The 13,829-nt window shown below is 43.7% G+C and overlaps 1 protein-coding gene and 1 non-coding gene across 2 annotated transcripts in view; both read left to right on the top strand.

Annotated features, from left to right (window-relative positions):
* SRP68 (signal recognition particle 68) overlaps nt 1-3,949 on the top strand; it is a 32,495-nt gene extending 28,546 nt beyond the window's left edge. Inside the window, exons 15-16 of the mRNA XM_060252149.1 lie at nt 715-767; nt 2,063-3,949. Of these exons, the coding sequence (XP_060108132.1) occupies nt 715-767; nt 2,063-2,290 (281 nt within the window). The 3' untranslated portion in view covers nt 2,291-3,949. The remainder of the gene's footprint in view (nt 1-714; nt 768-2,062) is intronic.
* TRNAT-AGU (transfer RNA threonine (anticodon AGU)) lies at nt 1,605-1,671 on the top strand. The gene has a single exon. It is a non-coding gene; the product is annotated as a tRNA-Thr (tRNA).
* Nucleotides 3,950-13,829: the final 9,880 nt, after the last annotated feature.

Below are 13,829 nucleotides of genomic sequence, written 5' to 3'. Positions count from 1 at the left end.
GTGAAAAATAGACTAGACAGAGAGAGAGAGAGAGAGAGACTGGTCCAAGGTCACCCAATAAACGTCCATGATGGAGTGGGGATTTGAACCTAGTTCTCTCTGGTTTTATTTCTGTGCTTCGCTCACTGCAGCACACTGAAGGGCTTTTGCTTCTCTTCCGTATCTGCATGAGTTGTAGGACTCAGTCTCATTCTGAACAGGAACATGAAGTATTACAAATCTTAGACTCTTTCTGAAATGTGTGAGAGCCATAATGATATCCTAGATTACCAAATACTTCTGATGATGGGGGGAAGGGGGGGGGGACTCATTAAGACAAATTTCATACTTGAACAGCTTCCCCATTATGAAATACACATGCATAGCCTTGAAGAGTGACCATACATGTTGTTCACAAACTGTGACTGAAAAAGGAGCCAACCCAATACTTGTGTGTATATTTTGAATTTAACATTTACATTTTATTTCTTTATTTAAATATTTGTATTCTTGCTTTTTTTCCTGAGCAACAGATAATGTAGAATACAATGAGGGGGAAGACTGTGGGTTAGCCATGTAATCACTTAAATAATTGTTGCTTAATTTATGTAATTGTGAATATATTCCCATGTACAAAGTGTTGTGTGAAATACTTTTTGCATTCATCTGGCTTCAGTGAAGTGGTTGTATTGTGGGCAACTACATTTTCTTAGAGCATCCCTGTGACTCTTTCAGATGCAGAAGATGCCCCTGAGGTTGAGTCCCCATCCCAGGTCAAGGATGGCAAGGTAAGCCAGTTTCAGTCATGCTGATGTGAAATTTCAGAATGATCAGCAAACCTGATTTCTGATACCAGCTCCCATTGTTTCAAAAATGTAAATCCATGTTGCTAGTGTTATAGATCATACAAAAATGCCTAATTGTCCTGATTCAGTTTGCAAATAAGATTGTAGCACATATGACTTGAGTGAGCCAGTGTTGGGAAGCAGGGAAGCTCCAAACTAGAGAGCCAGTTTGGTGTAGTGGTTAAGTGTGCGGACTCTTATCTGGGAGAACCAGGTTTGATTCCCCACTCCTCCACTTGCACCTGCTAGCATGGCCTTGGGTCAGCCATAGCTCTGGCAGAGGTTGTCCTTGTAAGGGCAGCTGCTGTGAGAGCCCTCTCCAGCCCCACCCACCTCACAGGGTGTCTGTTGTGGGGGAGGAAGGTAAAGGAGATTGTGAGCCACTCGGAGACTCTTCGGAGTGCAGGGCGGGATATAAATCCAATATCTTCTTCTTTTTCATATGAGGAACAGTAGGGAGGCAGCCTGAGAAGCAGTGGTTGAAGGGCTGTGAGCAATGCAAAGTTTCAAGCATACTTCTCAGTTCTACTTCCTTAGATTTCCTTGTCTCACTTAAAAAGAAATTGTCTCACCAAACATGAGGAATAGAAATATTTTTACCTTGATTCTACGTTGTGGGATCGTGTTAACCATAGACAGATTCAAAGGAGAACTCTGTGCAAATAGTTATATTTCAGCCAGTATCACTTTTGAAAAAGTGTCAACTTTCTGTTATATATATATACACTCTTAAAGAGGTTTAGAATTTGAACTGTTTCTGTTGAACTGTTGGGGAGGGACGGTGGCTCAGTGGTAGAGCATCTGCTTAGTAAGCAGAAGGTCCCAGGTTCAATCCCTGGCATCTCCAACTAAAAAGGGTTCAGGCAAATAGGCATGAAAAACCTCAGCTTGAGACCCTGGAGAGCCACTGCCAGTCTGAGTAGACAATACTGACTTTGATGGACCCAGGGTCTGATTCAGTATAAGGCAGCTTCATATGTTCATATGTTCTCTTCTGTCCCTAAGCAGGTGTCTCGGGCTGGTTTGGGGTGATGTCTTGGTACTTGTTCATCTCAGATATCTGATATTTTATTATCCCTGTACATTGCTTTGGGGATATTATAAAATCTGAGGCAGTGAAAAGGCCCCTGAAGTTTCTGCTAGTAGAGTTGTACTATTTCCTGGCTGTTATACTAGATTTGGTTAGGTAGCCACGTTGATTTCAGTTAATCTTTGCTTTTGTTTCTTTTTATATCAAGCCACTTTCAGAACGGTTAGAGACTTTCTGTCTGGATTCTTCTCTGGTCAGCAAGCAAGCCAGTCTGGTGCATTTTCCTCCAGAATTTCAACCAATACCATGCAAGCCTTTGTTCTTTGATCTGGCCCTCAACCATGTCACTTTCCCGCCCCTGGAGGACAAAGTAGAACAGAAAGCAAAGAGCGGTCTTACAGGATATATCAAGGGCATCTTTGGGTTCCGAAGTTAACCAGGGCATTTCTCAAGAAGAAGAATGCTGTTCTTTCTGGACTTTGGGGGAAACTCCAGCAAATTTAGACCTTAACCGTTTGTGTCTGAAATCCATATGGGAGGTTTTTAATATCTTTCTGACATTCTCTCTTTGTCTGTACATCTGATTTAGTAGAAGCTTTCCAAACTAAAACATACATAATTCATCCGGTTGGTCTTCTACAGCACTTGAAACTGATGGAAATTTTATCCTACTTTCTTGAAATAGCTAGAATCTGAAACCACTTCTACTCTGTGGTTTAGGCTGAATCAATACCCATTAAATGTGGCCTGGGCCAATCCTTATTTTCTTTCAGTAGTTGAAACTATACGCTTATTTTTAGAAAGCTAGCCTATCTTGAACAGGATAGAACAGAAGGGTACTAAAGTACAGGTCTGCAGTTGGGTTGCAAAAGCAAGGTGTAAACCCCAGATTTAAATAGAACATTCTACTGTCTGCAGCTTTGACTTTAAAAAGTGCAAGAGAGGGGAAGGTTATGTTTCAGATGCTTTAGAGCCCTTGTATAATAAAATTCAGAAGCGGCTGTCTAAAATCTCTGACGATAAAGTGAGTTGAGTATTTGCTTTTTAATGGTGTAATTTTTCTGCTCTTGAAGCACCTCTGAACAGGAATCTCTGGGAATCTACCTGAAAAGCCTTTGGCTTCAGAGAGAACAAATTATTATTCGGTTTACAGATTCTGTGTTTCTTTTATCTATGTATAACTTAGGTGTAATTGGTATATATTGGGAGTTTCTTTTTTATTAACTCTTTTCATTCTTTCTAGCATTACATTTAGTAATTTTAAGGAATCAGAAGGATAGATTAGTAAACTGAACTAGTGAAATCCTAAGCAATAAAGATTGTTGCCACGTGTTCATGGGTGCATTTTCTGGGAGAGAGCTTTTAACAGTGCTGTGGAAATCCAGCCTTCTTGTCAGCGTCATGTTTTCAAAACTATGAATAGGCACAGTCATTCAAAATATTCGTGAATCTAAACTGTATTAGGGACTTCTCCATGAGTTCTGCTACTTGTCTTAAAATATTTTTCCTATTTAGCCTAACGTATTTGCTGGATCAGAAAGTCCTTAGTTGTATTTCTGTTACGCCAGTGTCCAGTTTTGCTGTATTTTCTTCTTGATGTTGTTGGAAATAGTAGAAAAACTGGATTGATCCATTTGAAAATAATTCAGCAAATGATGCATCTCAGTCCCTGAGTTAGCCAGCTGCAGATAATAATAGTTTTCAGATAAACATGGAATTTCATTATACCAAAATTATTGGATTCATTTATTTTACATCCAAAGACAGCCTCTTTTAGAGGAGTGCGATAGTGCCGCATTTGTTTTAAAACATGTCTGTGAATTGGGCTTTCTAATCTGCTTTGCAGAAGGGGCATTTTACAGAAGCAAAAGATTTTTTTTTTTAATTTACACACGTATGAGGCCTACTAAGCCAATGACTTCTGGATTCTGTTGAAGACTAATTGCAAACAAGAAATCTTGTCAAGAGACTGTCCAGTTTTCTTTCTGGGCACATGCCTATTAGTGTTTTGTTTGATTGTATTTTGCTCCAGACTGCTTTCTCCTTCTTTCAGACTGAATTAAATCTGAGAACTCTGTTCCTCTTATGGATGCTACTAATGTTTTGTTTATTTGTTTGTTTGTTTATTTATTCGATTTATATCCCGCCCTCCCCACCGAGGCGGGCTCAGGGCGGCTCACAACATAAAATACCAGAACAATAACATTAGTAAATATTAAAACACATTCAATAATTTACAATAATTAAAACTATAAAACCAGGGGGAAAAAAACAGTCTAACAGTTTGGTGCTATTCTGATGGCCTTCCTCCGCAGTTCTTAAATACCGGTCAGTTGTATGCCAACCGGAAGAGGACAGTCTTACAGGCCTTGCGGAACTGCCCAAGGTTCCGCAAGGCCCCTCACCTCCTCCGGTAGCTGGTTTCACCAGCAGGGGGCTGTGATTGAAAAGGCCCTATCTCTGGTTGACTTCAGACGGGCCTCCTTCGGCCTGGGGATTACTAGCAGGTTTTGAGATCCAGATCCAAGTACTCTCTGGGGAACATGTGGGGAGAGACGGTCCCTAAGGTAGGCAGGTCCTAGGCCATATAGGGCTTTTGTTTGCCTTCCACCTCAGGCCTGTGGGCAGCTGAGCACATTCCACTCTCACTGCTTTTGCTCAGACAGAAAAGAAATCCTGGAACGACAGCAACAAAACCCCTATTGTTTCTGGTTTTTAGAAGTGTAGCGTATATCAAGCAATGAGAGGTCAATATTGCTAATATTGAGCTGTTTTCATGCCGCTTCACTTGTGCAGTTACCGGAGGTAAATTTCTACGCAGAGCATAAAATTAACATGTTAAATCTATTGTAATAAAAGAATTTCTCACTTCTCCTGCCCTTACATATCTGAGCACTGAGAAGCTGTCATCTTGTACCCATAGTCCTACCAGGAAGAGGAAGTAGTTTATCATAACCTAAGTCTCGTGATTCAGGCGTCTTGGAGGATTGTCTCAAGGACTTGGCTGCTGTGGTGGTGTTGGAACCCATGGGCCTCTTCCAGTGTCCTCACTGTTCTAATGAGTGTTACCTTTTCTGTAGCAAAGTTTTCATCTTTGGGTCCCTTTTGGGCATAGTCGCATCAAATCAGTTTTTCTTCGTTCATGTATCACCAGCATCTGCGTCGCAGAGCCTGGCAGTTCTATCGCAAGTAGATTCCTTTAACAATTCTTACGCTCTAAACTCATGAACAATGAAAAAGAGCCCGTGAAGCTCTTAATAAAAGCACTGGCAGATACTATGAAGTCTGATTTTTCCCAGAGGGGGGAAAAAAATGACTTCTTAAATGACAACCAGCTACTGTTGTAAACTAAACTGATAGTCTTTGCGTTGGAAGGTGTCGAATGGATTCCAGTCAGGAGAGGTTTTTGCTGACAGCATTAAACGCTGCAGAGGGGCTGCCGAAAAAGTCAGTTGGCAAGTTTACAGAAGCAGACGTTTTCACATACACCTGAGCACGTGCGAGATATGGATAAACCATTTTTAGAGGAGGAAAAAGACACTCTGGTGATAGCCAAGAGGTTTTTTGTACATTGACCACTGGATTCATTTGGTGATTTTAAAAAATGGTGTGCTATGAATCTCCACTTTTCATTGCCCATGGTTTAAAAAGCCAACCCTTAGTTTCGCCATTAGTCATCTCTGATGTAAATTCAGCCACTATTAATATAGGGTTTTTATTTTATCAAATTTATATCCCGCCCTCCCTTGGCGGGCTCAGGGCGGCTAACAACTTAACCATATAAGATACTAAAAGATTACACAATAAAATTAATACAGTTTACAATCATTTTAAGACCAAGATGTGCGTTTCTAATTGCTCTGAATGATCTTGCTTCACTTATGGGAGGTTCAGTGGGATTATCAGTTTGGGGTAATAGCTACCTCCCTTCAACCTCTAAAGGCAAGTTGAAATAACTCGGTTTTACAGGCCCTGCAGAACAGCTGCAGGGCCCTGATGTTTTCAGGTAAGGCATTCCACAGTGCAGGAGCTATTACTGAGAACGCTCTGGCTCTGGTCGAGCCTCTTCCAGTCCGGGGATCTTGAGATGTTGGTACCCCGAACGAAATGCTCTCTGGGGCACATATGGGGAGAGGCGGTCCCGAAGGTAGGCAGGTCCCAGGCCATATAGGGCTTTAAAGGTTATAACGAGCACCTTGAAGCGAATCCGGAATGCCACGGGCAGCCAGTGCAATGTTTCCAGCACAGGTTGAATTTGTACCCGTACAGGTATCTCCATTAGCAACCTGGCTGTTGCATTTTGCACCAGCTGCAGCCTCCAAATTTGAGTCAAGGGCAGCCCTATGTAGAGGACGTTACAGTAGTCAATTCTCAAGGTGATAGTCGCATGGATCACTGTTGCCAAATCCCTGCGCTCCAGGCATGGGAGCAACTGCCATCTATCTAAGGTGATAAAATATGGATTTGGCAGTGGCAGCTCCAGGAGCACTCTAAGCTCTTGACCTTCAAGGCTGGCACCAACGGTGTCCCATCAAAGGCTGGCAGAGGGATCTCTCTACCCAAACTGCCGCGACTTAGACACAGGACCTCTGTCTTTGCTGGATTCAACTTCAGTCTGTTCTGCCTGAGCCATTTCACTACAGCTTGTAAAGCTAGGTCCAGATCTCCCAGGGCACACTGGCCCCCCATCAAAAGATAGAGTTGGGTGTCATCTGCATACTGGTGGCAACCCAGCCCATATTTCCGGACTATCTGGGCAAGGGGGCATCTGTACATGTTAAATAGCATTGGGGAGAGAACCGCCCCTTGAGGCACACCACATACCAGTGGATGTCTCTGGGACAGCTGCTCCCCTGTGGCCACCCTATGTCCCCAGTTGGAGAAAGGAGGTAAGCTATTGATGGGTAGGCCCCTGAATCCCCACATCGGCAAGGCAGCGAAACAGTAGCTGGTGGTCAACTATCAAATGCAGCCGACATTTGTCTCCAGATGTCTCAAGAGATCATCCATGAGGGCAACCAGTACCATCTCCATCCTGTGTCCCGGCTGAAAGCCAGACTAAAATGGGTCCAGTATGGAAGCGTCATCCGAGAACCGCTGTAACTGTACTGCCACTGCCCTCTCAATAACTTTACCAAAAAAGGGCAAGTTTGACTCCAGCCCATAGTTTGCCAATGTGGCTGGGTCCAAAGATGGTTTTTTAAGGAGAGGCGAACCACTGCCTCCTTAAGGGAAAGGTTCCTTCACTCAAGGACCTGTTTATAATCTCCTGCAATGGGGCTCGCAGCTCCGACCAGCAAGCACGTATCAGCCAAGACGGACACAGGTCCAGGTTGCAGGTAGTGGGACGTACAGTGCAGAGGACCTTATCAACTTCCCCCAAGCTGAGTGGAGTGAAGTGATGCAAGATCAAATCAGTGATGCAAGACAGAGCCTCAAGTTCGCTTACTGTGTCAAAATTGGTGGGGAGGTTGTGGCGGAATGACAGGACTTCATCTGCAAAAAATTTTTACAAAAGCCTCACAGCCAATTTCCAATTCCCTATCATTTAGTTTGTTCTGTGGCAAGTTTGTATGTGTCTGAATTGTGCTAAATAATTGGGCTGGGCAGGAATTAGCAGATGCAATCTGGTTTGCAAAGTAGGTCTTTGCAGCCCTGGTTGCCATCTCATAGGACTTCATAAACAGCCTTTAAGATGTTCTTGTCGCCTCGTCATGGGCACGCCGCCATCGCCTCTCTAGCCATCTAAGCTGCCATTTCATCAGCCGCAATTTTGGGGTATACCACGGTGCAAGCCATGAGCGGCAGCGAAGAGAGCGCCAGGGTGCAATCTCGTCAATGGCTACGGAGAGTTGTTGGTGCCACATCCCTGCTAGTTCATCAACGAGCCGCCAGGGGGCCAAGGATCCCGCAGAACCATCTGAAACCGCATGAGGTCCATCAGGCTCCGTGGGTGAGCCAAAATCCGCTTGCTGCCTCAACAGGGTTGTGGTGGCACAGCTATATGGGCCTTCAGGGCATAGTGGTCTGAACATGGCACTGCCTTGGCAGAGATCTGGTCCACTGTAACTCCTGCTGCAAAGATCAGGTCCAATGTTCCCAGCCTGATGAGTGGTAGTTGTTACATACTGGGACAGCCCCAGTGTTGCCATGGATAACACCAGGTCCGTCACCTGTATGGAGTTTGCGTCATCAGCGTGGATGTTGAAGTCACCCAGGACTAGAAGCCACAGGTACTCCCAATGCCCAGCTTGCTACGGCCTCCATCAGGGACAGTAAGGCACTGGCCACTGTGTTAGGCAGTCAATACATCAGCCAGATAGTCAGCCTCTACCCCACATTCCATAACAAGCCAGTACACTATATGCCGGCGATCATTAAGGGCAGGAGCGCCTGGAAGGAGTAAGCCTCCCGTATAAGTAGTGCCACCCCTCCCCCCTGCCCACTAGTCCATGTCTGGTGAAGGACCGAGTACCCAAGTGGAGCCATTTGAGAGAGAGCTACTGTATCTCCATCTCGCACCCAGGTCTTGGTCATACAAGCCTAGTCCATTGCCTGTTCAAGCAGGAAGTCTCGTAGGAATGTGGTCTTATTATTAATGGACCTTTTGTAGGCACTTTGATTCCTCTGGTAGGTTAATGTGGCCTAATGCTTGTTTAATTGATCTATAAATGCACTACTTCTTCCGTTTAGTCTTTTCTCCTTGTTATATTTGGTTGAAGTTCAGACATCTGTTTTTATTTAAAAGGTCAACAAGATTTGGCAGGGCTAAAAATATTAGATATTACATGTGTCTGTGCTACTTCATAGCATGACATGGTTCTAAATCTTACCCCCGAGATCTCATGCAATGTGTTGCATGAGGCAAAAACATGATTAGCAATACACTCTGAAGAAACGTAAGAGATGATAAAATAATAGACAAGGAACTACTGAGAAATTTGGTTGCAAATGGTTCAGTTTGATTGGACAGGGACTTAGAGCAACTATTTTTGCAGGAGCCATTTCATCAGACACCTTAGAGGGCTAGAAGCATATTGTTTATTACAAAACCTTCAGATATGGCCATAAGAACATAAGAGATGTTGGATCAGGCCAATGGCCCATCCAGTCCTACATTCTGTGTCACATAAGAACATAAGAGAAGCCATGTTGGGTCAGGCCAATGGCTCATTCAGTCCAACACTTTGTGTCACATAAGAACAGAAGAGAAGCCATTTTGGATCAGGCCAATGGCCCATCCAGTCCAACACTTTGTGTCACATAAGAACAGAAGAGAAGCCAGTTGGATCAGGCCAATGGCCCATCCAGTCCAACACTCTGTGTCACAGAGTCACAGAAGAACATAAGAGAAGCCATGTTGGATCAGGCCAATGGCCCATCCAGTCCAACACTTTGTGTCACATAAGAACAGAAGAGAAGCCAGTTGGATCAGGCCAATGGCCCATCCAGTCCAACACTCTGTGCCACATATGAACATAAGAGAACCCATGTTGGATCAGGCCAATGGCCCATCCAGTCCAGCACTCTGTGTCACAGAAGGACATAAGAGAAGCCATGTTGGATCAGGCCAGTGGCCCATCCAGTCCAACACTCTGTGTCACAGAAGAGAAGCCATGTTGGATCAGGCCAATGGCCCATCCAGTCCAACACTTTGTGTCACATAAGAACAGAAGAGAAGCCAGTTGGATCAGGCCAATGGCCCATCCAGTCCAACACTCTGTATCACACAGTGGCGAAAAAAATTATATACACACACACACACACATATATATATATATACACACTGTGGCTAATAGCCACTGATGGACCTCTGCTCCATATTTTTATCTAACCCCCTCTTGAAGCTGTCTATGCTTGTAGCTGCCACCACCAGGTTTGTGGTGGTAAGAGTTTTACAGTTGTGGGGCAAATATGCTCCATAATCATGGATAAAATCTAAAGTAACGTTGGTGTGTAAAATATATCAACTTTTGAAATAAATTTTTCTTTAAGGATATAAAGATGCTCGGTGCTTAATCAAGCCTCTACTAAGTGGCTGTTAGGAGTCAGAGACAGATCTAGGCATCTAGTTGGCCATCCCTTGTCTAAACGGATAGGTGGCAGATACTATCTCACAACATTTAAAATGTGGCTCACTGCTATTTCCCATCTTTCACTCCTACACCATCCTGAAAGAATTTTTGGGCTTTAAACTCTGTGAGACAGCTGTTTTACAATTTCATGTATGCTATTAGAAGTGGCTTCATTTAGCAGCTGTACAGGGGGCTTGTCTGTAGCTGCCAGCTGAATGAAAAAAAAAATGAGAATCTAATCCTAGTCCCTATTAAGCTTGTAGTATTTGCAACATACTCTGGAAGGTGGATTTGTTCTGCACTGGTCAGTGTTTTGGAATGTGTAACCTCAACACTGCTTGGAAATTGTAGTGTGTGGAGCCACCACCACAGAAGAGACAGCTATTGGCAATCTTACTGACGCTCTGTTATCAGCTGCTGCCCTAGAACATGAGGTATACATCAACTGCTTCCTTTCCAGTCTTCCTTTCCATGTGCAGCTGGACACTTCTGGTATGTGACAGTGTGAATTGCTCATAGAAGTGGAAATGAGAGGCAGGCAGTTATGCCTTGGGAAGGGTGCAAAATTCTTGGTGAGTCTGGCCAAACCTTAAATTTGACTGGTTTGGTTAATTCATAAAAGGCTCTTTCCCCCAGAAAAAGCTTGTGCAAAAAGTTTTTTTCCCATTCACTCAACCTAAATGCATTTGATTTTGTAATTATGTTCACATGAGACATGCCCTTCCCTTGAGACATACCTTGGCTTCCCCTATGATGACTGAATTGTGGATTGCTATTTTAAATTACCTTCCTCTAACACAGCTTCAGCTTTCAGGAGAGAAAGAGCAATTTCTCACGTAGTCTACATAAAGTTCTAAAATCAATTTTGAGCATGCATCAGCAGGGCCTGATCCAAGCCTCAACTTCCTAGCCCAAACATGAGCTGAACAGGAGTGAAAGTCTGGTATCAACTCAGAAGCCATTAAACCAAGAGTTTCAGCATCACACTGCTGAATTTAAAGCATGATATGTGCAGTAAGTTGTATCATCTGCTATGAGTAGGCTTCCCAACCCTCCTGCCCTGGCGGGGGACCCCAGGATTTCCAGCCTCTTCCCCCGCTCCCCAAAAAAACGGAAGCGGGGGGAGGGGGGGAAACGGCACCAAGGAGCGTGGCGACCCGCCCCATCTCGGAGCGGACGACCCTGCTGTGCTGCTGCCGCCTCTTCTTTGCTTCACCGTAGCTGCTCCTCCGAGATGGGCTCAGGCTGAGCCCATCTCGGAGGAGCAGCTAAGATGAAGCGGAGAAGAGGCGGCAGCAGCGCAGCGGCATCGCCCGCTCCGCTCTGCCTCTGAGGTAATTCACCTCAGAGGCGGAGTCCAAGCATGAAGCGAGTGACTCAGGTAGGGACCTCAAACTTCCCAGAGCGTGCCATCCCTTTAAATGTGATGGCCAGAACTCCCTTTGGAGTTCAGTTATGCTTGTCACGACCTTGATCTTGGCTCCACCCCTAATGTCTCCTGGCTCCACCCCCCAAAGTCTCCTGGCTCCACCCCCAAAGTCCCCAGGTATTTCTTGAATTGGACTTGGCAACCCTAGCTATGAGTGAATGGACAAAATCGCTAGTTCAGTCATGTAAGCATGTCATACTAAGACTGCTACTACAGTGAGGCAATAGGAATTTTAAAAGAATGAATATAAATTTACTTTTTTAGACTAACATGGTCACCATTCTGGAATGATAAATTACAGCTATTACTAGACTATTACTATTGCATAATGGTCTACCGGGTGAGCATACCTGATAGTTTATCAAGAATACCTCGGCAATGCTAGCAGTGTTACAGTTACTGTTCTGAAACGGAGTATATTGATTTATGGCAGAGTAGTACGAACAAAAAAAATGTGCCAAGAATTTTCTCATGTGCAACTGTCAGGCATTGTATGTACTGTGCATGGGAGTATGAGACAGACGTGTGTATCTGCAAAAAGTAAGCCTATTATTTTGGAGCTAGCAGATATTCTAATATTTACTCCAACAGCTCCTGGTGCAGGACTTTTTTTGAGCAGGAACGCACAGGAGTGCAGTTCTGGCTGGCTTGACCAGGGCTTCAGCTAAAAAAAAATGGTCTCCGGCAGAAGGAAGGCACTAGGCAGCCGCACGCTTCAAGACCGCATGCTGTGTCCTCTCTGCTGCCTCCAGTAGGCTTCAAAGAGAGAGCTCCAGAGCTGCCCATGAGCCTGCTGCTGCCCACTCCACCGCATGTGGCTCACTCTGGCTGGGGTGGGGACAAGGTATCTCATTGGGCTGTGTAAGAATACACGTTCATGAATGCAGCTGATGGCATTTGTGTCAATAGGTGGAGAGTAACTTACTGAATGAGTGATGTCACTTCCAGTGCGGTCAGGTGCTGTGGTCTAATATGCAAATGAGTTCCTGCTGGGCTTTTTCTACAAAAAAAAAAAGCCCTGTCCTGGTGTATTTGCTTAAAGTAGAAGGAAATCTGAGGAATCAGATTATCAGAGCGGAAAGAAAATGAAAGGTATTTAGCATGAGCATTCAGAAAAGCACCGAGAAAATGGTTACAGGATCCATATTTAGAAGTAAAATAATTAAAATAGAATTGTTCTGTTTTCCTTTCTCACCAGTTGCTATAAAATGTGCAGTTTAATCTTCTTTTTTAAAAAAGGCAGTCTGTTTAAAAAGAAGACATTTAAAGTAGCATGCTAATAAAATTTCTGTAATGTACAAAAATTATATTCAAGAAATACTGGCACAATCCTTATTATACAAATTCCATATGTAATAAAGTTCTTCCAACCAAGCAGTTTCTTAACTCAGGCAGTCTTTTAATGTTTTTCACTGTTGTCTTCAGATGATTATGTTCTTTGAAAGTAGCCTTAGAAAAAATTATAATTCCCCACTACGTGCTTTCCGGATTTTAAAGCGTGTGTCAGTCCATGGTCCTTCCTCAGGTAAGGTATATTTCCTTCCAGAAAAATTCTAATTCATACACTCATTCCAAACACTTTCAAAAACATTCCCAGGAGATGACAAAACACCTTGAATAAGCCCTGGAGGTTTGCTAAAGTCTTGAGGAAGGATCTGAAAGAAATTAAAACATCTGCACTTACTAATGAAACTTCTGCTTTTTTTTTTTTAATATCCAGTTACACTATGGAGTACAACCACATTCACTAATGTCTTTCTGCAGACCAAATAATATTTCTGAGCAGGGAAGGGGAGGGACAAGAACATATATTTGAAAATTGCCTCATCTCCATGATATTTTCTAATTCTTTATAGGGATCCTGCAAACTCCATGTTGAATATGTTGAACAGACGCACATATGCTATTTGACAACCACACTCACCTGTGAGAATAACCTCTGATCTGTTTGCCTGTCCACCAGCTGTCTTGAATGGTTGTTGTGCAGTTTTGCAGCTGTACAACAGTTGTGGGGGGGGGGAGTTTCACGGAGGCTTTTGCGTCTGTACAGTAGATGCGGTGTTCACTCAGGGTCATGGAAGATTAGATCAGATAATTGACAGGAGGGGGGAACTGACTCTGTCATAAGAATATGCAAAAATGTGCATGCTTGAAATAAAGCTAATAAAACAATCTTAAATCAACACTAAATAGTAAGATTTTTTTCTAAAAATCCAGTGCTTATAACTGCTTGCTTGCTGAATCGCTCACTGTTCGTCTACTGCAAACCGTGCAATGAGAACTGGTCTCTGGAGAAGGAAAGTAGAAGTCCCATTGGGCTGTGTGAGAACACGCTTGCGTGAAACACTCTTGATCGCTATTTGAATACATGAAAAGTAACCAAACGAGCAGGCTCCAACTGTGAATAATCAAACTGGTCAATGAGAAATTGCCTTCTTGTTTGGGATAAGTGAACATACCATGAACTAAAC

Source organism: Heteronotia binoei, chromosome 13 (assembly GCF_032191835.1).
Source record: "Heteronotia binoei isolate CCM8104 ecotype False Entrance Well chromosome 13, APGP_CSIRO_Hbin_v1, whole genome shotgun sequence".
Lineage (NCBI taxonomy): Eukaryota > Metazoa > Chordata > Lepidosauria > Squamata > Gekkonidae > Heteronotia > Heteronotia binoei.
This window is presented reverse-complemented; position numbering and strand designations above follow the sequence as displayed.